The sequence below is a fragment of the Quercus suber genome, unplaced genomic scaffold (genome assembly GCF_002906115.3).
Source record: "Quercus suber isolate HL8 unplaced genomic scaffold, Cork oak 2.0 scaffold_63, whole genome shotgun sequence".
NCBI classification, from domain to species: Eukaryota; Viridiplantae; Streptophyta; class Magnoliopsida; order Fagales; family Fagaceae; genus Quercus; species Quercus suber.
Genome location: NW_027069528.1, coordinates 747,304 through 770,260, shown reverse-complemented (window position 1 = coordinate 770,260; position 22,957 = coordinate 747,304). Strand labels below are relative to the sequence as shown.

The 22,957-nt window shown below is 34.3% G+C and overlaps 1 protein-coding gene across 1 annotated transcript; it reads right to left on the bottom strand.

The window, feature by feature from the left end:
• Positions 1-19,364: 19,364 nt before the first annotated feature.
• LOC112001895 (uncharacterized) lies at positions 19,365-21,441 on the bottom strand. The gene is made up of 4 exons (XM_065772762.1): positions 21,046-21,441; positions 20,299-20,436; positions 19,926-19,983; positions 19,365-19,574 (listed from the first exon to the last, which is right to left on the bottom strand). Exons 1-4 carry the CDS (start codon positions 21,402-21,404, stop codon positions 19,365-19,367), a joined length of 765 nt encoding a protein of 254 aa, XP_065628834.1. The 5' UTR covers positions 21,405-21,441.
• Positions 21,442-22,957: the final 1,516 nt, after the last annotated feature.

Genomic DNA, 22,957 nt, shown 5'->3' with positions numbered 1-22,957 from the left:
GTGGATACCGGTCACCGGAAAGTTCTAGAAATCCCCCCAAACGGGCAAAAAGAAAGGAAATAGAAGGAGAAATATTCTCAAAATCAGAATAACCTACCATTAAGAAGGGAAATGTGCATATCGAAAAAAAGAAAGTAAGCAAAGATGCATAGATAGCAAAAGGAAAGAAGCACAAAAGAAGGGATACGCACCTTAAAGGAAAGGAGGAAATATCTGAAGTCACAGAGGCGGAGCAGCAGCAACAAATGACACAGAAGGGGCAGAAAACTGAAAAAGAAAACTAGAGGAAGGCAACTAAAAGACAAAAAGTGAAGATGTTAGTAAAAGTGGAAGTTAAAATATACCTTGGAAATCGCGGGAAGCCAAAAAGACCTTCGCCGGAAACGATGCCTCCCCACCAGTCAGTTTTTGACACTTGGCCGCAGAGTGTGCCACGCCGCCACAAGGCAGTTAATGCGGAGAACACATTCCCAAGCGACAAAAAAAAAAAAAAAAAAAAAAAAAAAAATCGATTTGTATTCTCGGGATCGTCCAGGAACCCAGACGACCTGGGAATGGGGGGCAGCTGATGGGCCCATAATTTAATAAAATCGTCCACTGTATGTGGACGATTAATAAGGACGGTATCATTATCATCACGATACTGAGAAACGCCACCTGACCAACCCAGCTAAGGACGACCGTTACGAGTAGCAGCATTTAACACCAATTCCGTTGAAGAAACGCCGGTTAACTTGACATCTGGCTCAGGCGTTACGAACCTAAGCAATAATGCCCTCATAATGACCCTGCCAACGGCTAGAAGGGCTCTATATATATCCTCAGGCAATCTCCAAGGGGGGTAAGAAAAATCAGTCTATCACTCTTCATTTTAGTTTTACTTGCTTTCCTCTGCTTGTTGTGCTCATCTAACTTAATCATCGGAGGCGTTGTGGGCAACACCCCCACCGGTGACTCTTACTTTGTGTTGCACCCCAGGGCTAAAACCAGCAAAGGACGAGATTATTCTGGACGAACATCTCGACTGACGATCTCAGCATCATCACCAACAATAGTTTTCAAGTTGCTTGGAGTTAGTCACTATAAAGTTGAATTTATTCAACTATGTGTTGGCTTTATTCCGTACCAAATTTGCTTGTAATTCAGCATTTAAAAATCCTGTATTTAGGTGGGAATAATGTAAGGGTTGTGTGTAAAAGAGTGTGAAGATTTGATCAAGAGTGTACAATCAGAAGGTGACTTGCGACTGACTCACGAGTGATGACTCGCCAAAATGAAGCACACGTGTGAAGCATGCAGGAAGATGAAGAGTCAGGCCAGTTGGATCACTACAGGACAAAAAGTACAGTCTGGCGTAGTCTGGTAACTGGCAACTGGAACTCGCAACTCATCCCAATCGTGAATGACTCGCTAGTGCACCCTATTTTACTGAAAAGTGACTTTTCATATTTCATCTCATACTCTACTATAAATACCCTTATGCCCACAAAATGTAGAAAGCTTCCAGAGAGAATTTTGAAAGAAAAACCCTAGAAAAAAATAAGATTGATTCATCCACAATCTTATACACTTGACTCTCCAAATTCCTCTACTCTCAGCCTCTCCATTGTCATACTCATGAAAGGATCATAAACCAAATCCTTACCTCACCAAATTCATAGTGAGATGATTCTTGGTGTTTGGGAAGCAGTTCAAGAGAGAACCAATTCATATTGGTTAATGTAATGGGGTAATTTCAAGATCTGGAAAGTTAGAGAAGACACAATTCAGCATAACCTTGTTAGAGCAAAAAGCTTGGAAGACATAGGTGCAGTGGGTAGATTAGGCTTGGAGGGTCTATTGCTATTCATGTATCCCAACTGATTTTCTAATGGATCATTTACTGCTTAGAGGGTGATGGAGAGGTTTTTCGCCAAATTCTTCGATTTCCTCTTCGATAACACGTGCCAGTGTTATCTTATATTTGCATCTCTCTTTCCCTTGCTCTTAGCATTTAATTTATGCTGGTTGTGATTAATTAAAGGCTTAAAGTAGTTTACTTATTTGGGTATTACTTATATTTCATATTCTGCACATATATTATTTAAATATAAGCTTGTATTGGAAAATTTGTATTTGGGAGTCTAAACATTCACAAGTGTTTTATACATTTAGTGAGTTTTCAACTAGTATCAGAGCGAGTACACTTTGTTGTATTTCTATATCCTTAGTGTGATCCTTAACCCCTGGGATGGATCGGTCTCAATCCCTCAATGCACCTCCCTTCTTTGATGGGAGTAATTACGCATTTTGGAAAGTGCGTATGTGTGCATTTGTGCTCCATTGATAAGAATGTGTGGGATGCCGTAGAAATTGATTGGACAAGGCCGGAGGCTGCCAAATCCATTTAGGATAAGGCAACTCTCGCGACAACTAATGCTAATAGCAAAGCACATAATGCTATATTTTGTGGTGTCTTACCGAATAAATTTCATAGGATTTCTCATGTGTTATTGCCAAGGAGGCATGGCAATTTTGGAGACTACCTACAAAGGCTCCAAGATGGGTGAAATTACCAAGCTTCAAATGCTTACCACTTGTTTGAAAGAATTGAAGATGAACGAAGATGAATCATTTGACTCATTCTATGGAAAGTTGAATGAAGTGGTAATTGGGAAATTGAACTTGGGTGAGAAGACGGAAGACTCCAAAGTAGTAAGAAAGATCCTTAGATCATTCCGAAGAGCTTTTGAGCCAAGGTGACTGCCATTGAGGAGAGCAAGGATCTTGATGAGATAAAAGTTCAAGAACTTATGGGCTCTCTTCAAACATATGAACTCACTCTACCATCTCAAAGGAAGAGTAAATCCCTTGCTCTTAAGACGATCAATGAGAGAGATTGAAGCTCAAGATTCCTCAGAAGAGGATGATGTGGAAACAAAGGTGGCATTCCTTGCAAAAAACTTTAACAAGTTCTTGAAGTTCAAAAAGGATGGGAAGTCCTTTACGAAAGGAAAATTCTCCAATTTCAAGAAGGACTTCAAAAGGGAAGGATTCTAAAGACTCTTCTCCTCTCAAGGGAATCACTTGTTATGAGTGCAACAGGCATGGTCATTTGAAGAAAGAATGCCCTACTTATTTGAAAGGAAAGGGTAGAGCTCTTGCTACAACCCTTAGCAATTTGAATAGCTCAAACTCCAATTCTGAAGAAAGCTGTGATGGGAAAGGAAACTATTCCGCTTTCATGGCCATTGCACCCGTAGATTTTTCAAAAGATTTATGTACTCTAAAGGAAAGAGCTTGGTGAGCATACCAAAGTGGAATCTATTGGTGTTAGAGATGAATCCAATGATAATGAAGAAGAGTGTGTTTATGAAGGAACAAATAGATTGCAAGAATCCTGCAATGCACTTCTTGAAAAGAGTGATGAATATGCAAGAGTGGCTAAGGTAGCCATTAGAAAGATAAAGAAAGCTAAAGAGGACCATAAAAGCATCCTCGCGCAGTACAAAGAGACCAAGTGTGAAGTTGGAGGGTTAAATGAAGAACTGAACAATGCCTATTCCAAGATAAAGTTTCTTAAGCTTGAGGTTGTTCAAGTAAATGCCAAAGTTGAGCATGTTGCTTCCAAGAAACTTGATGAAGTGCTTGCCTATCAAAAGCCCTCTTCTGATAGAAGTGGCTTAGGTTATACCGGAGAAGGTAGCTCAAACTCTAAAATGTCAAAGGAAATGAAGTTTGTCAAGGCTAAAGAAGCATCAACTCCTCTTGTTGACAATGTAAAATTTGAAAAGAAGCCAAATGTGGTGAATCAAATGGTTATGACAAAGTCTCCCAAGCCAATTGTGGCTAAGCCCAAGGCAAGAGGAAAGTCTCTTCCTAAGAGACAAAGAGGTCCACAAACCCAACATTATTGCCATCATTGTGGAATCCTAGGGCACACTAGACCAAATTACTACAAGCTCCAAGCATTGAAGAATGCGGATCTTCAAAAGCGAAGAAGACAAGGAAAAGGCAATGGGAAACCCAAGCAATCAAAAGGGCAAGAAGGATAACCTGTTATGAGTGATGTGATGAAGATGATTGACACCTTCACCTCATGTTTGGCCAACTTCACCTTAAGGTTTGAGAATCATGACTCAAGTACCCAAACCTCAAAGGATATCACCCCAAACACACGTGTCGTGTGGGTGAAGAAGGGTACTCATGCATAAGTATTATAACATGTCCATGCATTAATTCTTTCTATATAATGTGACATTGTTGTTTGCTTGTTTATTTTACATTCTAGCATTTTTTTTTTTTTTGTTTAAAAGTTTTGGTTGTTTGTTGGTTTTGATCATTCTTTACTTTGCTTTGTGCCAAAGATCCAAAAAGTTTGACCGATGGTGTTGTGCATTGTCACATGCATGTTTAGCCTTGTACCTCCGTACTAATGGCTTTGTGCATTAATGAACTTAGCTTGTTCTCTATGCACTTGTATCTTTGTGGAAAACATCTTAACATCTATGTGATTGTTGTAAATAGATCTTTAAACTTGTCATGAATGATTAGTCAATAGTTTTGTTGATCTTGAGACATGCGTAGACTTGTGCCTATATCTCTTCCCTCTCATTTTTTTTTTTTTTTACTTAAAAGCTCAACCAATGTCAAATCTCGAAAAGAGATAATGAGCAGAAAAAGCCGTCACACAAACTAATATTTTACAAGGAAAAATGAAAAACAACATGTATTTAAAATGTATGGTGCCAAAAGCCAAAGGCTTACTTATCAAATTGAAATATCAAAAATTTTAGGCATCAATCTCAAAAAGAGATGTAAAGATCAAAATGATCAAATGTTATCAAAAGAAAATAAGCTCAATGAAAAGCTTCCAACTCAATGTAATCAAGTTTATGTGGGAAGTCATAAATGGTCATTTCTACAATTGAGATAGGTTACTCTACTTAGTGCTAGTTATGTATGACTTGATTGAATCAATTATTGAAACTTCACATTAGACTAAAGACTATCTCATAATTGATACCCAGCCACATCATACATGTCTATGTTCAATGAATGCCCTCTCATTTGTGTGATTGTACTTGATTAAATGTGATGTACATACTCAAGTATCTGTTGATCAAACCCAAAAAAAAAAAAAAAAAATTTGAGTGTTTTAGTTGTTTTTGGAAGGTATTTTGATTTGAAAATTTTCACAAAAATCCAAAATTTTGTAACTCTGCACTTTTGCGACTCACTCACAAGTCATGCTCAAGTTGCGAAAATTGGTTCTCTCAAGTTGCGACTTAGTCACGACTATTTGGCGAGTGTAAATCCCAATCGGGAAAAAGACTTAGAAATTTTTTTTCAAAATCTGGGTTTAACGATTTTTGGCGACTCATTCACAAGTCAGTTGAGGTGCGAAAATCACATGTTTTGCAAAAATAAGGTTAAAAATCAAACAATTTTTCAAAACTTTTCACTTTCCCTCGCATCACATGTTTGTCCCTTTGTCTTCTCCCCCCCTCTCCCTCTCCCTCTCCCAAAACCATATTTTTCACTCCAAAAACCTCTATTCTTCTCTTCAATCTGCACTCCAAATCCAAGAAAAGGTATGGGTTTTCACTCCTTTTTACTATATTTCAAGTTTAAATCATTCTATTTCATGGATTTGTTGGTTTTGTTAACATATTGAAATATTGTTGAAGAACATGGGTTTTTGTAGGTTTTGATGAAATTGATATATGGGTTTTGTTGAGAATGATGCTATAATGCTTGTTTTTTCATGTTTCTGTCAAGATTATTACATGCTCATGCATTATACAATGTTTTGTGTTGTGGTGTGCATACCATTTTGTTGATAAAATGTTGGCGTAAATGCACTTTTAGTCCCTACATTTTATTTTTTTCACTTTTAGTCCCTAAAATCAATTTACGCCTTTTATTTTAGTCCTTCAAGCCCCATTCTGTCACCAATTAACGGGAAAACTGACGGGATCAATAAAATAATAATAATAATTTACTGTAGCACTTACACGTCAGCATATAAATTTAAAAAATTAATTTATTAATTTTACCTAAATAAAAAAAAATAAATAAGAACAGAATTAAAAATCAAAATTCAAACCTTACCCAGAATAAAAACATGTGTTTTTTCTGTTAATCATGTTCTTCCTAGCAAACCTTGCCCAAAAATTTAAAAAATCAATATTTTTGTTTCCCAGCAAACCTTGCCCAGCAAACGTAGCCAAACTCTTTCTTCTCTCATGGCTAAAAATCCAAGCACGAAGATCCAATCCATCTTCTCTCATGGCTGAAATTCCAAGCACGAAAATTGGATCCCTCTCTCGCTTCTCTCATCTCAAACCCAAGCTCTCTCTCTTCTTTCTTGGCCGATCTATGTTATGACTGAAAACCCACGGCCTTCATCCTCTCTAAATCCATGGCTGAAGACCCATGGCAGAAACCCCATGGTTGAAACCCACCTTGACCGAAATCTCCTCTTCTCTCTCTCTAAACCCATATCGGTAATGGCTGACAGAAATCTCATATCATCTTCTCTAAATTCATGGCTGAAGACCCATGGCCGAAATCCCATGGTTGAAGACCCATGGCTGAAACCTACCTTGGCCGAAATCTCATCTTCTCTCTCTTTAAACCCAGATCGGTAGTGGAGCCTAATGCCATGATGGTCACCGTGGTTTAATCTGTGTGGTGGCGTTTGAGATCGGCGTGATGGCTTTTGAGATCGTACGTTTGGTTCGGGTTTGATTCTCACTGTGGCTGTGACTGTAGTGTTTGGTCGTGGGTGTGGTTTTGGTGATGGGTTTTTAGCCGTGGATGGTGATGGGTTTTTGTTCTGTGTTTGGGGTTTGGTGTATTATATAAATGAGGATCTGCTTATTTGTTTAGGACAGGGAAAATAGTATAAATGAGGATATGTTTATTTCTGGGCAAGGTTTGCTGGGAAGAACATGCTTAACAGAAGAACACATCTTTTTATTCTAGGCAAGGTTTGAATTTTGATTTTTAATTCTGTTTTTATTTTTTTTATTTAGTTAAAATTAATAAATTAATTTTTTAAATTTATATGCTGACGTGTAAGTGCTACAGTAAATTTTTATTATTATTTTATTGATTCTGTCAGTTTCCCCGTTAATTGGTGACGGAATCGGGCCTGAAGGACTAAAATAAAAGGCGTAAATTGGTTTTAGGGATTAAAAGTGGAAAAAATAAAATGTAGGGACTAAAATGGAAAAAAGTCAAAACGTAGGGACTAAAAGTGCATTTATGCCTAAAATGTTTATTTAAATGTTTTTGTGTTTTTTTGGAGACTTCGTCAAGTACAAAACTTGGGGATAATCATGTTTCTATATTTGGAACAACTAATGGTTATATGTGTTTCACACTTTGCTCCTTGCAAGATTTCATGCCTCTTATATGCACACTTTTCCATATGATGCACTCACACACACACACAATCTTTGACATGTTGTGTGTCTAATGCCATAATTATATCATACTTTGATGTTTAGCATCTTCACACGTCAAAAAAAAAAAAAAAAAAAAAAAAGGTTCTAACTTGTTGCTAATCAAGTTTATTGCCGTTTGTTTTCAACTTGCTCTTTGCTATTTCATGATCTCTACTTGAAGATGTCTCCTTTCAAAAAGTCAGCAGTGAAAGGAAGAATCAGCAAAGGGAAGGAACCAATTATTGACCTCACTAGTTTCTTCTTTAAGTCAAAAAAAAAACTCGATCTTCAGCTGGAGTTTTTGATGACACCCAATTCAGATCTTATATTGCATTTCAAGCGTATTCAAGCTACTTCAAAAGTGCCCCCTTGGTAATTGAACGGGTTGTTGAGTAAGCTACTCTTCTTGATACAAACATTCCTAAATGGCTCATTTGTAAGGATTGGAACTACCTTCTATCAAATCTTGATGATCCTTATGAAGAGCTTGTGAAAGAGTTTTATGCGAATGCCCTCTTTGATGGGGAAGAGCTACGATGTTGGGTGAGAGGAAAGGACTTCACTATAACGTCTTCATATCTTGCTCTCATTCTGAACATCAACCGACCAATGTTTGCAAAACCATTGGTGTATGATGAGATGAAATTGGATCTTGAAATTTTTCATGACACTTTTGGAGAAAATTTGGTTGTCTTCAAATGGGAAATCAATTGGTCTGTCATCTTTATCTTCCAAGTTGAATTTACTCACAACAATAATGTTTCTTAATCTCTATCGTCTCTCGAGTACCGAATAGATGAATCTTGGTCGGGCTCTATTTCTTCATGACTTGATTACCAATGAAGAAATTGATGTATGCTCTCATATCTTTCACACTTTGGTTAAAACTACTGCGAGGACGGCCTCTAGGAATTGTCTTCCATTTTGTTGCCTCATCACAAAGATATTGAAGCTAAAAGGAGTACCCATAATGGAAAATGAGTTTCCTCAATCAAAGCAAAGAGCAATCAACATTAGCACTCTCAATGCTATAAAAGGCCATGTCCAAAAGAATGTCAAGCAAGATAGTACTGCTCCTCAAGATGATACAAGCTCTAGCTCACACTCCTATGATAAAAAGTTGGACAACATCATGGCTTCCATTCAAGACATTAGCACAAAATTGTTCGGCCTCACAACTATCATACACTCTTAGCACTCCCGATATGAGACAAAGTTTACCTCTCTCCAAACTCAATTGGATCAAATCCAAAGGAAGCTAGAAGAAAATGATGACTAACTATTCCATGACAAAAAGGGGGAGATGGTGTTCATGATAGGGGGAGAGCTATGATAGGGGGAGATAGCTAAATTAAAGGGGGAGCAAGCAATGCAAGAGCAAGTAATCAAACAACAATCCCTTCTAGTTTCTATTTGTTGCTATTACTAATCTATGTTCATATTTCGTATTTTAAGCTTATGTTGTGTACTTAACTATGTTATGATACTTCTATGTATCCTTGCTTATGTAACTTAGGTACTTTTAGTTAATGTCTTGCATTTTCTTTAGTACATTTGTGCCCTTGTTGGATCTTGTTACTTGATGCAATTTAAACATAATGCTTCTTACTTTGGTGTTCTTGCATCAGTTAAGTGTTGGAAATGCAAATGATACTTTACATTGAGCTTTTTTTTTTTTGCTTTCATGTCCGAATGTTCATTCACCGAGTGAATGTTCATTGTAGTCACTATTTATAGTAATTGTTCTTGTATGGTCAAGTTATGCTTCATTATCATATTTATACTTGCTTGATCATATTGTACTTGCTCCATATGCATTCTAATTTTTCCGCTTACAATGAACTTAATGAGTGCATTTTGTGATATTGTTTTCAGGAGCCTTGTTCGTATGGTTCAAAAACTTCACAGATCTAGAATTAGGTGTGAGTTGAGTTTTGGCAACTGTTCCCAACTCACATTTTTAAATCTAGAGTTTGTTTTAGGGTTTTGTCATGGAATAGCCAAAGAGGGAGATTGTAAAGATGAATTTATTCAACTATATTTTGGCTTTATTCCGTGCCAAATTTACTTGTAATTCAGTATTTAGAAACCCTGTATTTAGGTGGGAATAATGTAAGGGTTGTGTGTGAGAGAATGTGAAGATTTGATCAAAAGTGTGCAACCAAAAGGTGACTCACGACTGACTCGCGAGTGGTGACTCACCAAAATGAAGCACATGTGTGAAGCATACAAGAAGATAAAGAGTCAAGTCAACTAGATCACTACATGACAAAAAGTACAGTTTGGCCTAGTTTAGTAACTGGCGACTGGAACTCGCGACCCATCCCAATCGTGAATGACTCGCTAGTGTACCCTATTTTACTAAAAAGTGACTTTTTATATTCCATCTCATACTCTACAATAAATACCCTTATACCCACAAAATATAGAGAACTTCCAGAGAGAATTTTGAGAGAGAAACCCTAGAGAAAAATAAAATTAATTCATCCACAATCTTGTACACTTGATTCTCCAAATTCTCCTACTCTCATCCTTTCCATTGTCATACCCATGAGAGAAACATAAACCAAATCCATACCTCACCAAATTCAGAGTAATGAGAAGGTTCTTGGTGTTTAGGAATTAGTTCAAGAGAGAACCAATTCATATTGGTTGATACAATGGGCTAATTGTGGGATTCAAAAAGCTAGAGAAGACACGGTTCGATGTAACCTTGTTGGAGCAAGAAGCTTAGAAGGTTTAGGTACATTGGGTAGATTAGGCTTAAAGGGTCTATTACTATTCATGTATCCCAACTAATTTTATAATGGATCATTTACCGCTTGGAGGGTGGCGAACAAGTTTTTTGCCGAGTTCTTCGATTTCCTCTTCGATAACACATGTCAGAATTATCTTATGTTTGCATCTCTCTTTCCGTTACTGTTATCTTTTAATTTCTGCTGGTTGTGATTAATTAATGGCTTAGAGTAGTTTGCTTATTTGGGTATTGCTTATATTTCATATTCCGCATATATATTTTTTGAATATAGGCTTATATTGAAAAATTTGTATTTTGGGGTCTAAACATTCACAAGTGTTTTATACACTTAGTGAGTTTTCAATCATGTACAAGGATTTGTCCATGCAAAGGAGCCTTCTCCAAGAACAAGTCCAATTGGGGATTGGTAGAAAGATTCAACTGTAGGTTAGTATTTTGGGATAGTCTAGAGTAGTGGTAAGATTCCTTATACTTGTAATCGCTTGTTCTTGCTTAGCAGATTCTTGGGAGTGGTGACCTGAAATTTACCCACCCAGTGGGGTTTTTGCCTTGCGATAGGCTTTCCCCATTCATCAACAAATCACCGTGTCTAATTAATTTTCGCTACACTTAATTTATTTGGTAATTTATTGGTGCCTCCACAGTTTGCATGTAATTTAATCTAATTAATCAACTTGAGTAATTGAATTAATTAACCAATGTCAATCTATAACTCAACAACTTTTATGAGAAAACTACAAATATATGCTGGGAAAATCATGCTCTTATACGGCTGCAATATTATAATCTCTCTTAGGAGTCATTGTAGGGGACATGTTGTTATAAGTAACTCTTTGATCATGACTGTCATCAGATTCAGCAGTTATTTGACTTCCTTAATCTCTCTTTCACCATGAATATGATGTCCAATGCTCCATAGTACACTAGGTACATAAGTGATAAAATTGAAGAAAGACAAATTTTAGAAAAAAAAAATTGATACATTATATGTTCTTGGCATTTTCATCCATTTGAATACGTAAGCATGTATATGCGCATGTTTCCACTATGAAAATGACTAATGTCACATAGAACAAAACTTTTCTAGGGAAGCTTGATATCAATCTGTAGTTTCCAATACCAGGGAGGCGAATCTATATATCTATGTATTGACTGGACGTTGTCCGTGCTTGCAAAGCTTTGCTCTCTTCTTATTTATCTCTTCTTCTCTTAGTTACTTAGTATTTAGCATCTAACCACTCTAAATTATCACACACTCAAGTTGACTTAATACATAATGTTGCGTACTAAACCAAATTAAACAAATTCAACGCCACCAAAATAAATAAGAACATGAAGTGCTAAATTATATTTTCAATTTCTTTGTTGCATAGTTGTTACTCTACACAAACCCTTTTTTTCTTTTTTTTTCTTTTTTTTTGCTACAAAGGACATAATTTTATGTTCTACATAGACACTTATAGTAGATGATATTCATCCTTGACTATTGGGTATTCTAGATACAACCAGCTAGTTCATGAGAATATCATCAGCCCTAGTTATTATCAGTCTTTGACAATACCAGTAGTTTTTCAAATTCAATATCTATTAAAAATTAGTAAAATTTAATTTCCATCAAATCATATATTCATGTTATGTATTAAAAATTAGTAAAATTTAATTTCCATCAAATCATATATTCATGTTGGAACATATATTGAGTTTATAAAAACTGAGCGAATTCACTTTAAAAAGAGGTCCAAGAAGGCCATTATCAAGAAAATCTAATATGTAACTACCAATTTTTGTTGGATTCACCACACTAAAGAACTTAACACAGCATAATAACAACTTCATCACCACCAAAATAAATAAGAAAATATATGAAGTACTAAACTTAACATCAATCCACCCGCCGTGAGTTCCAATACAAATTTTGGTCACCAACAGTCGTGATATGCAATACAAATTATGGTAATTCAAGCCAAACTTGAGTTATAATAATTCAACAACAATACAAATTCTGGTAATTCACTCCACGCTTGAGTTATAATAATGCAACAAATAACCCAAAAAACACTATTTATAATATAGGGTTTCAAATTCTAAGCAAATCTGAATTCCTATTTAAATTTGGAGTTGGAATAAAAAATTTAATTGATGATAGTGATTATATTGTGTGGGATAGGATAATATGGTTTTGTTTTTTGGGAGAAAGAGATGATAGAGAGACAGGGAGAGTTGAAGATGAAGAGAAAAGGAGGGGAGATGCATTGAATAAAAAGAAGGAGATGGAAAATTGACTCAAGTTTGCGTTTGGAAGTTTTGGGGCTGAGTTTGCATTTTTAGAATTTTATCTTGTTTTGTTTTTTGGGGGAGAAAGAGAGTTTTTTTAAATATTGCTAATGTGAAAAATTGTGAGAGCTTCAAATTTTACGTGCCAAGCAATGAGAAAGTCAAAAAAAAAAAAAATTAAATGTCATGAAAGTTATTGGACAATTTCTTAGAATTCTTAATATATTTCTCATACCTAGCCCAATCCTTTCTCTAACTAGTTGTGTTCCTCCACTATGTGCAGTGTACATTGTTATTAATTTCCTCCAATATTTCATAGATTTTTGCTAGAGTTTTGTTGCCCAACTAGCTGGCACCTCCCAATGTTTTCAACGAAAACATCTAGAGTTTAAATCCTCCACCCACCCCAACAATCTATTTATCAAACAAAGTATTTCAATAATTTTCCTTGTAAAAAATTATAATCTTTAGCGTTCTATTTCACAAACAAAATAGAAAGACATTTAGTGTTGTAGCGATTCAATCATACTATATGTGTTTACAAATTTGTAAAATGCATAATATAGTGACTGATATAAATAAATATGATTCATGCCTATTTAAGAATGCAAACATCATTTTGATAAATAAAAATGCAAATATATTTTTCGCATTCTTGATTGTGTGTTATTAAATTTATTTATTTATTTCTTTTGTTAGACTTCGTTTCAATTTTTGCAAAAGCAACTAAATTTGAGGAACAATAACATATTTAAAATCAATTGTTTCTCATATAAATCTTGGAAAAATGACATCAAAATTTCATTGCACTTAAGTATATTTATCTTAATAGTAAGTGTAAGGGGTGAAAGCCCAACCTTATGTATTGGCCTAGGGCCCTATTTGAAGGTTACTGTGTGTCCGAAGAGATGAAAGCGGTTGACAAGGAGTCCGTACGAAAGAAAGATACCTGGAAATGAAGGAGTACAGTCCGAAGAGAGTACCAGTGGTCCGAAGAGGTCATTCTCCTCGGATGCAAATATTCTTGGTCAAGAAAATATCTGGAGGATTCAAGTGATCTTCCTAACAACTTCAGTGATAAGGATAAGTTTTGAGCATGCCTGGAGATGATAAGAACGGAAAAATATCTAAAAGAAAAAGCTACTACCACCACATTAAATGCATTGTATCTATTTTTCTGGCTGCATTAATGTGGAGAAGACTCCTGAACAGTGTAATCTCAGCTACTACCACTCACAGAGAGCTAAATAGGAGACCTGACGTGACATATACTCAAGTGGATACTTAGATGAAGAACAAGTGGACGATGAAGATGATGAGGAAGGATGCCATATAAAGGAAAAAAGCCTCTGATAACAAAGGAGGGAGAAAAGAAGTTGAATATAGCTCGAAGAATTGTATTCTTCTTTGATTGAATGATATACCTCTTCAGATATCAATTTGAAGAGTTTTTAAGTGTGTTTTTATGTCAGTTCATTCTTGAACACCATAGTTAACTATTGCTTAGTTCACAATTAGCCTAACTCTTTTGCCCACTCTCTACAAATTCATTGTTCTTGGTTCATTAGGCTCATAATTCAAACATTTTGGGCTTGGGCTACAAAAACTGACCTTACAGTAAGTACATTGAATAAATATTACAATGTTGGTTCCATTCATATATATATATATATATGTCACTGAAAAGAGCTTGGAAATCTAAATGTTTAAAACTAATTTTAGTATATTCACAAATATTTAATTTTTTGTGGCTTTAATGTCAATTGTTGTCAAATAAATTAAACATGAGGAAGAAAGTCATATTCTAAATCTATTATTATTATTTCAAATAAATTTTTTTCCTATATAGAGTTTGTAAAAATAATCATATAAATTCCTTTAATATAAATAAGTAATGTACAACAATAAATACATCAATAAGTTGAGTCTAGGTACAAATTTACTTGATGTTTGCCCCTGTGTGATTATTTTCTTCATCATTAGAGGTTGACTTGTTTCATCTTTAATATTTTTATATATTTTAATTGCATTTGATTATAGAGTTCACTATATCATTTTTCCTGCCATAAATTTTCCTTGGTGCTTTTGATTTAGTTTTACTATGCGGTTATTTCATATTCAATTTCAACTTAACTTTCTTTAATAATGACACTAATCTATAATATTTTCCAGCTTTGGAATTGCCAAGACTTATAGTTTAAATTGGCTAGGATTGAAGATTGATACTATTAGTGTTTAAATTAACACTCTTTTACTTGCCCATGTGATGCACGATGTATGGATAATATTATAATATTTTATATAAGATGGTTTTAGAAAATGTTGTACATATATTATAATATAATTGTTATATAACTTTTGTTGGAGCATTTTAATATTATATAATTAAAATTGATTAATATGACAAAAAAAAATTACAATACTAAGTATTTTTAACACACACATGGGAAAATGGGAGAAGATTTTTAAAAAAAATTTACAGTAGTGTATATCTAAAATGGTCTAACTCTTGGATACACAGTACAGGCTTTAAACCTCTTAAACTCACACTCATTTTTCAATGTGAAGTTAACCCAATGTTGATTAATATGACAACATAAATATAATGATATAAGAGTTAATATGGAAGATAAAAAGTTAGTGAAATGTTTAATTCCACATTGAAAATGAGAATAACTATTTTATTCTTTTTAATTATTATAATTAATGAACTAATATATTTTGGAGTAGATATTAGACTAGATACATGCTCAAGGGAAAGGTGAAAGGAGGAGGTCTCCCCAAAGCCTTATTTAGCTAGTTATATTAGGGTTAAAAATTAATGAGCTCTTTGCTTTTAGATTTAGTAAGAAAAAAGTAATTAAGGCTAGTTGTTATACTCTTTTGTACTTTAGATTTAGATTGATTTTATAGGATTAATATCTTAGCTTCTACTATTCTCTTTTTATTATTAGGGTTAAAAATTAATGAGCTCTTTAGCCTTGCTTATGCGTACTCTCATGTACTTTAGATTTAGTAAAAAAAAGTAAGGCTAGTTGTTAATTATACTCTCATGTATTTTAGATTTAGATTGGTTTTATAGGATTAATATCTTAGCTTCTACTATTATATTTTACATGGCAGCACATGATTGATTTTAGGATTAATATCTTAGATTTTGCTGATCTCTTTCTACATATTTTTACGTGGCAGAACATGATTGATTTTAGGATTAATATTTGATTGATTTTAGGATTAATATCCAATTAAGCTTCTACTATTATATATAATAATGGACATTGATTACAAGTCTCTTTCTACGTATTAAAATCTCAAGCAGAGTACATTATCAGCCACACAGAAACAAAATGAATAATAAAACCACGAAGGTTTTGCTGTAACAAATCCAACTCCAAGTATGGTCTTCACTCTTCATTATAGCAATTGTATCTTAGTAATGTTTCAGTAGATTATTGTGCTTGAGTATATCACTTTTTTTTTCTTTTTTTTCTTTTTTTGAGTATATCACTAAGTTAACGCTAATTACTTTGGCAACTTATAGAACTCGCTAAGTTCAATGTTAAAAACTAATTAATCAGTAATCTAAATTGACAATATATTGGAGTATTATAATTTTAGGTATATAACGGTCTTTAGGATTTTTCTAATTTCTCTAAATTTTGAGTGGCCAAATATTTACGGCTTCCAATTTTGATAGTCTAATGATATTTCCATTTAGTGATTTATTATGGAATTAATTTACAGTAATAGGCAATTAATTGTGATTAATTTTCTTTAGTGGTAATTTTTTTCCCATAGATTTACTATCCATTTTCTACAACAGAACTTTGCATCTATCTCTATCCTAAAAGGTTAAAAGTTTTTGTTACATGTTCGGGGGGTTTGCTTGAAATGACGAGAGTTTGACATGAAAATTCAATGACAAATTGACAATATGGAGAATACAAAGGAACCTGTACAAAACCAGCTGAGCATATAAATTTTAAATTGGCTATATTTGTTATTTAATGGAAAGCTATTTAATATAAAATAAATAAAATAAAAATTTGTGAAGATCATGCTATACGACTGTTTTTAGTATTTTATCTGGACAATGTTGTGCTTACTATATTGAGAGACAATGTGAATATTAAAGTTTGTGTACTCCCTACGTTTGCTTAATATGGAAACAATAAATATTTTAGCATAATAGCAAACCCTTGAATACGTAATTCTGATAATATGAATGTAAATATTTGAAAGTTGGTGAGTTATAAATATTCTCATTTTGCTAAAGCCTATATAAATCGACCTAAGCAACCCATTTCCTGCATGTTTAAAAAGTAGAGGAGGAAAAAAAAATGGTGTAGAACGTTTCATTCTTAGATCACGTAATCAAGATGGTGGGTGGTCGTCTATACTGGCAAATATTTGTGCACAAGGATTTTTGCACCAAAGGCTAGCAGTGGAGTGTTGTTGTTCTTGGTATATATCACCAGGTTTATGGTGATTACTACAATAAATTTTATCTTGCAATAATAAATTTCGATGAGCTCTAGCTCAAATGGTATCTACTCAAATCCTCCCCTTACATGAGTATGGTGGTGTAATGAGTTTATAATAAAGTAATAGTACGTGTTCAATACTCATTTCCCTTGTTTTAAATTTTTGGCACTGAATAGTCTAAACCTTTCCTAATGTTTGATTGCAGTTCTACTGTTTCTTCCTTGTTTTTGGTTTTACACCTCCAAAACAAATTGTCTTGTTGCGGGGAAAGCTTGCCAAAATATATACTTCATTTTCATTTGACTTTGTTTGATTGATCTCTTTGTTCTTTAGTCATCTTTTAAGAGATTCTTTGGTAAAAACAACAATCAAGTTTTAGTCCCGAATTTTTAGGTTGGTTACTGATCATCATATAAATTTTTTTTCTTTTATAATGATCATCATATAATTCAATGATATAAATGATAAAAATAGATAAATCATCTAATTACTTCTCTGCATTACATGAAAATCATACAAAAGCAGTAGATTAATTTCTGGAATTATAGTTCAGCATGGATTAGGGTATTAAAAGCAGTCCTTGTTTAATATATACTACATAGTACCACGCACATATGCTAATTCGATTCTGTTCCACTTCCACACATTCCAGATAATTTTATACAGGAATCTTGAACCCAAAACCTCACTAATCACGCACAAGGCATGAAAAGTGAAAACCACAGGACCAATACTTGAATTAATTACAACGTAGAATCACCTGGCAAACAATTATCAATTTCTGAGTTTCAAGGAACAAACTGCCAAATTTGGCAAAACACGCGGGTCTTAGGCCGCCAAAGTGCGCCACTATTGTACATAGCACTAGCCAAAGGTTGAGATAACACGGTCTCATTCCCCAGTAGTGCCTAAATAGTTCAATTTCATTAGGCTGGTGATTGAGATTGAGCAATTCTTTTAGCATTTTAAGAGATGATTCGAATGATAAAATTAAATGAATAAATCATACAATTAAGTCTCCATATCTGAACCATGCAAAGGCTGTAAATTTGTGATATTTGCTCAACATGGAATAGGGTGACAGCAACAATGTCAATATCTCAGATCATTAGCCAGCATTAATCATATATGATATGACAATTTCCATGCCTGCAGAATTGTAAATTTTAGAAATAATAAATAATAAAATGGAAAAGAAAAATGGTTCGACAAATACTTCTTGAATTTTATGCGTAGTATAAACAAACATACCAAATCCCGTTTTAGAAAAGGTTTTTCTTTAAACCAATTTGAAAAAATCTCCCCCAATCCACTACATGGCGATTTATAAAATCATCCACATGCATTATTTAAACAAGTCATATAACTTATTAAAAAATTCATGTAACTAATATTACACATAAATGATCCTTTCAATCAACGTATAGTGAGTTAAAGGAAAATCCCCCCAAACCAGATTGGAGAATTCAGCCTCGTTAAGTAGATTTTGTTTGATTGTTATACATGAGGTATATATTGGCTTCAAACCCTCCAGTGTACATGGTTAAAGATTAGCAGCAAGCCAAATCTGAACCTCAAAAAAAAGAAAAGATATTTTAAATCTCTTGTTTACTGATACATATGAGAAACAATTTTATTTGATTTATATTTCCCTACTTCCAAAATTAAAGATCAGGTGACGTGGGCGTGAAAAGACTAAGTAAAGCCCGTTTTTGATGTAAGCACGACCTGGAGTACATGTGCAGAATAATGCTTTTTGTATTGGTTGACAGACCAAATACTACGAGTCCTTTTGTACACATTAAAATCTCAAACCAACATAAATTATCAGCAAACTAAAAACAACTACCATGGGTTAAAAAATAAATTAAATCAATAATACCATCAAGGTTTTGCTGCAATAAATTTGACTCCATATATGGTCCTCTGGAGCAATTGCATATTTTAGTAAAGTATTAGGGCCAATGTGAAGGCAAAGATTTCATGCTTGACCATCCAAATCTGGGAGTTCTGTCCTTGATTTTGTTGAATTTTGAAAAATTACTAATTTACGACACAACATAACACCCTCGATTTTGATGATGCTTTGAAAAATTATGAAATTCAGAGATCTACGCCACTTCAAGGCTCAAAACTATTGCCTTGATATCTTTGGGGCTTTGGAAAGTTGTAAAATTGAGAGATCTACGCCACTTCAATACTAAAAACCATTGCCTTGATAATATTTGGCTGCCCCAAAGTAAACCAGCACCTCTCCCAAACCAACATCTTGTAACAGAAGATTGTCAGTCTCATTATCAGATCAGCCCTTGTGGCTGCAATCTTTTATCCAGCTTCATCACAAGCATGATGTGGGCTTAAATCCATGTCAACTCCAAATTTTGTTTTGCTTCCAGTAACCAAACTAAGCTACCTCACGTAAGATGCATGAAAGCAGCTCCTGGACTTGTTGAGCAGTCAGGGATGGAACCATGATTCGTACCCGCGGGGAGGGGGGGGCGCCGCCGCCAAAGCTTAAAACCAAAAAAATTCTGGGTCCCAAGGATAGCCTGTAGCTCCCTCCGAATCCATGGTCCTATTCTTTGCATTATTCTTTCCTTTGCACCAATATTTCCTGATATGTTCTGAAATTTCAAAGATGAAAAACAAATTAGATCAGGTTAAACTCAACCCTTTCTTTCTCATCGTAATTACAATTCAATAAAATAGTTTTGTACTAAGGGATAATCAGATCCTTCGACAATGACTTTCATTACAAATAGGCATCACCTCAAGATCAAACAGTAATAAATACATTATAACTCAACCCATTGAAGAGGGAAAAAAAAGTTCGTAGAGCTGTGGATGCTAGAAAGAATAACGTGCTTGGATAACAAAAGGCAGTCTTTTTATTCAACTGGTGACAAAAATTGTATTCTGATAATGCAAAAACAGTGATACTCCATACTTCTAAGGCAAGAAATAAGTAATCATACCTGCTCACGACAATTTTGGGAAGGTGAAGAAACAGCCTGCAAACGCCGGCTATAAATGCTGCACAAATCAAAGCCCAAATGCCAAAATTAGCATAAAAACCTCAGAGCTATCAGATCAATGCCTTTGGAATAAAGAAAAATTTAAGTCCTTTGCTATGTATGTATGTATCATGTATGTATGTATCATAACCCAAATGCCAAAATTAGCAAAAACCATAGAGCTATCAGACTAATGCCCAAATAACAACAAAAACACAAGAAAATTCAAGACCACATCTAAATGTGTAAGTATATCAGTATATGAGCATATCATAACCCAAATGCCAAAATTATATGTATAATTTTTATTTATTATTTATTTTTGATAAGGTACCTGGCACGCCATTGAAGTTTTCTTTCAGCAATAACATCAGGAGGCACAGATCCTGGCCGCCCAAAGGATCTCCGCCACGGCAATGACCTTGGTTGCCAGCTAAGGCTATTTAATTCATTCCTTATTCTCCGAATACTCCTATATCGAGTTGGGGAAAGGTAATATTTAAGTTCAAAATACCAATTCTAACAAAACTATATATACAAAACAATAATGAACTATATTCAAAAAAAAAAAAAAAACAAAAAAAACAAAAAAAAAACAGTCTATTTTTCTTCTTTGCCAAACAGAGAAACAAATATAATAAAAACTCAACTACGAGACTCTATTCTATTTAAACCAATTTCAATCTGAATTTTAAGTTAAAAACACAATTTAAAAAATATATATAAAATGAAAAAGAGCTAAAAAGACTTTTTCTTTCATTCCAATTTTTTTTTCCTCCTCCATACTGTAAATTTCTTTTCTCTTACTCACTTTCTCAGCAACCAAACAGAGAGACAAATTTATAAAAAAAAAAACACACACACACACCACACACACACACACACATCCAATGATCTATTGGGTTAACATCAATTTTAATCTATGTTTTAAACTGAAAACAAAACACAACAACTATAGTGAGCCTAATTCACAAATTAACAACTTTTTTTCTTTTATTCAAAAGCGAAATTCCTTTTCTTTTTCCTACACTTTCTCGGAAAAAAAAACAGCAATATATACACAAATCTCAAAATTACTAACCTTCGATGTCGATGACCTGTTCGGCGGAAACCGACTCGAACGTCGTTGTTTCTAGTATTATCAGCAATATTATTGTTCAAAGCAGATAATCTCTTTTTGTAGAAGGTTCGAGAAGAAAGGGAGATATCGCAGAACCAGGAATCGAAGTGAGCGTTACAGAGAGGGCAGTTCCGTTTGAGACCACTCCACTTCCGAATGCATCGGACGCAGTAGGCGTGTTTGCAATCTGTGAGCACCGCGGCTTCTCGAGCTTCCAGGTCTTTGAGGCAGATTGGACAAGATCGCCCTCGTATCGCTGGCCAAATTACCTTCTTTACCATCTTCTCGCGGTTCGGTCGAGAAGACGATGACGATTCCATGATTGCTTTCACACAGTGACACAGCGATAGAGAGAAGAGAGAGAGAGGCTTTTTGTTTATTTTTAGTCAGGATATGGGCTTTTTGGGCCGAAGAACAGGTTGTTCGTGGTTGGGCTTTGGGCTGGCTTTTATTTGCTGTAACGCTGGTCTAACCCACAGGCAGGGTGCGCATCCAACCTAAGGTTGGTTACTTGGTTTGTGTAAAATGGTGGGATGGGCAAGGTTGCTTTTATTTGAGTTTTAGGATGAGTTGGTTTAGGTTGATAGTTTTTTCAACTCATATAATATCACCCAACCCAACCCAACCCACTATACGCATATAAATTTATTGTGTTACCTTTATTTTGATTCATTCTAGTATTTAGAGAATTAATTTAGAAAATTTGAAATGTAATTTAATTATATTATGTAAATTGTAATAATTAAATAAGAAAAGCTTAAATAATTGATGAAAGTCTAATTTTTACAAGAGATAAACACATTGCAATGCAATTCACCAACCCAACCTGACTTATGTGGGTTGGGTTAGGTTGGTTTCAACACGTGATGGTTATGTTGGGTTGAAAAAATCCTCTAATCTCAGTCAACTCAACCCAACCCAGCCCATATACATTCCTACCACAAATAACATAAAACATAATGTAAGGGATGATAAAATTTCCCTAAAATTAAAATTCTAGAGTCAGTCCCAATTTTGTCTCGTTGTAATTGATGTATAATAAAATGATGTTAATGGTAGACTGATAGACTAAAATGAAAAGATGTTGCTTCAATCATAACATTCCATGTAAATAGTTGTAAAAAGATATGTGAAAAACCTTGATTTGACTAGCCTCGTCACATGTGATTTACTTTGACTCAAAGAGGCCAGGACAAGATGGAATTTGCCTTTCTTGTCTTGCGTTGCCGGAGTATGTGTTTCCACACACATGGTTTAACCTTTTATTTATATATATATATTATATATTCTTTTACTAGCTTTCCAAACACTCTTATGGGTCTGTTTGGATACCGCTTATTTTGCTTAAACTGAAAACTTATTACTGAAAGTACTATAAATAGAGGTAAAAGTTAACTGAAATAGTACAGTATGACCTATGAATAATACTAAAAATTGCAGTAGGGCCTATGAATAGTAACAAAATTAAGCTGAATAGTGAAATATTTTTCATTTTTCATTGGTATCCAAACGGAGGCTATATCTGATTTATATTCTTACAATCACCCCTCTCCCCTCTCCCTCTCCTCTCTTGTCTTTCTTATTACTCTTAAAAGTTTCAAAAGTAATGCATTAAGGATGGCAAAATGTACTTATCTTACCTCACCCCAACCACTCCCACTCTTGGCCCAGGCAGATTTTTATGGTTTGACCTCGTTCTACTACTGTTGTCATACCTATAAAACAACACCCATTATAAAAACTCAAGATTAAAAAAAATAATAAAAAACTATTAAAGGAAAATAATTAAACAAAAAGAAGTTAGTTCCATTAACATTAATGCTATTGGGCTATTAGCCCATTATCACACATCCCATAAAAACTTAAATCAATG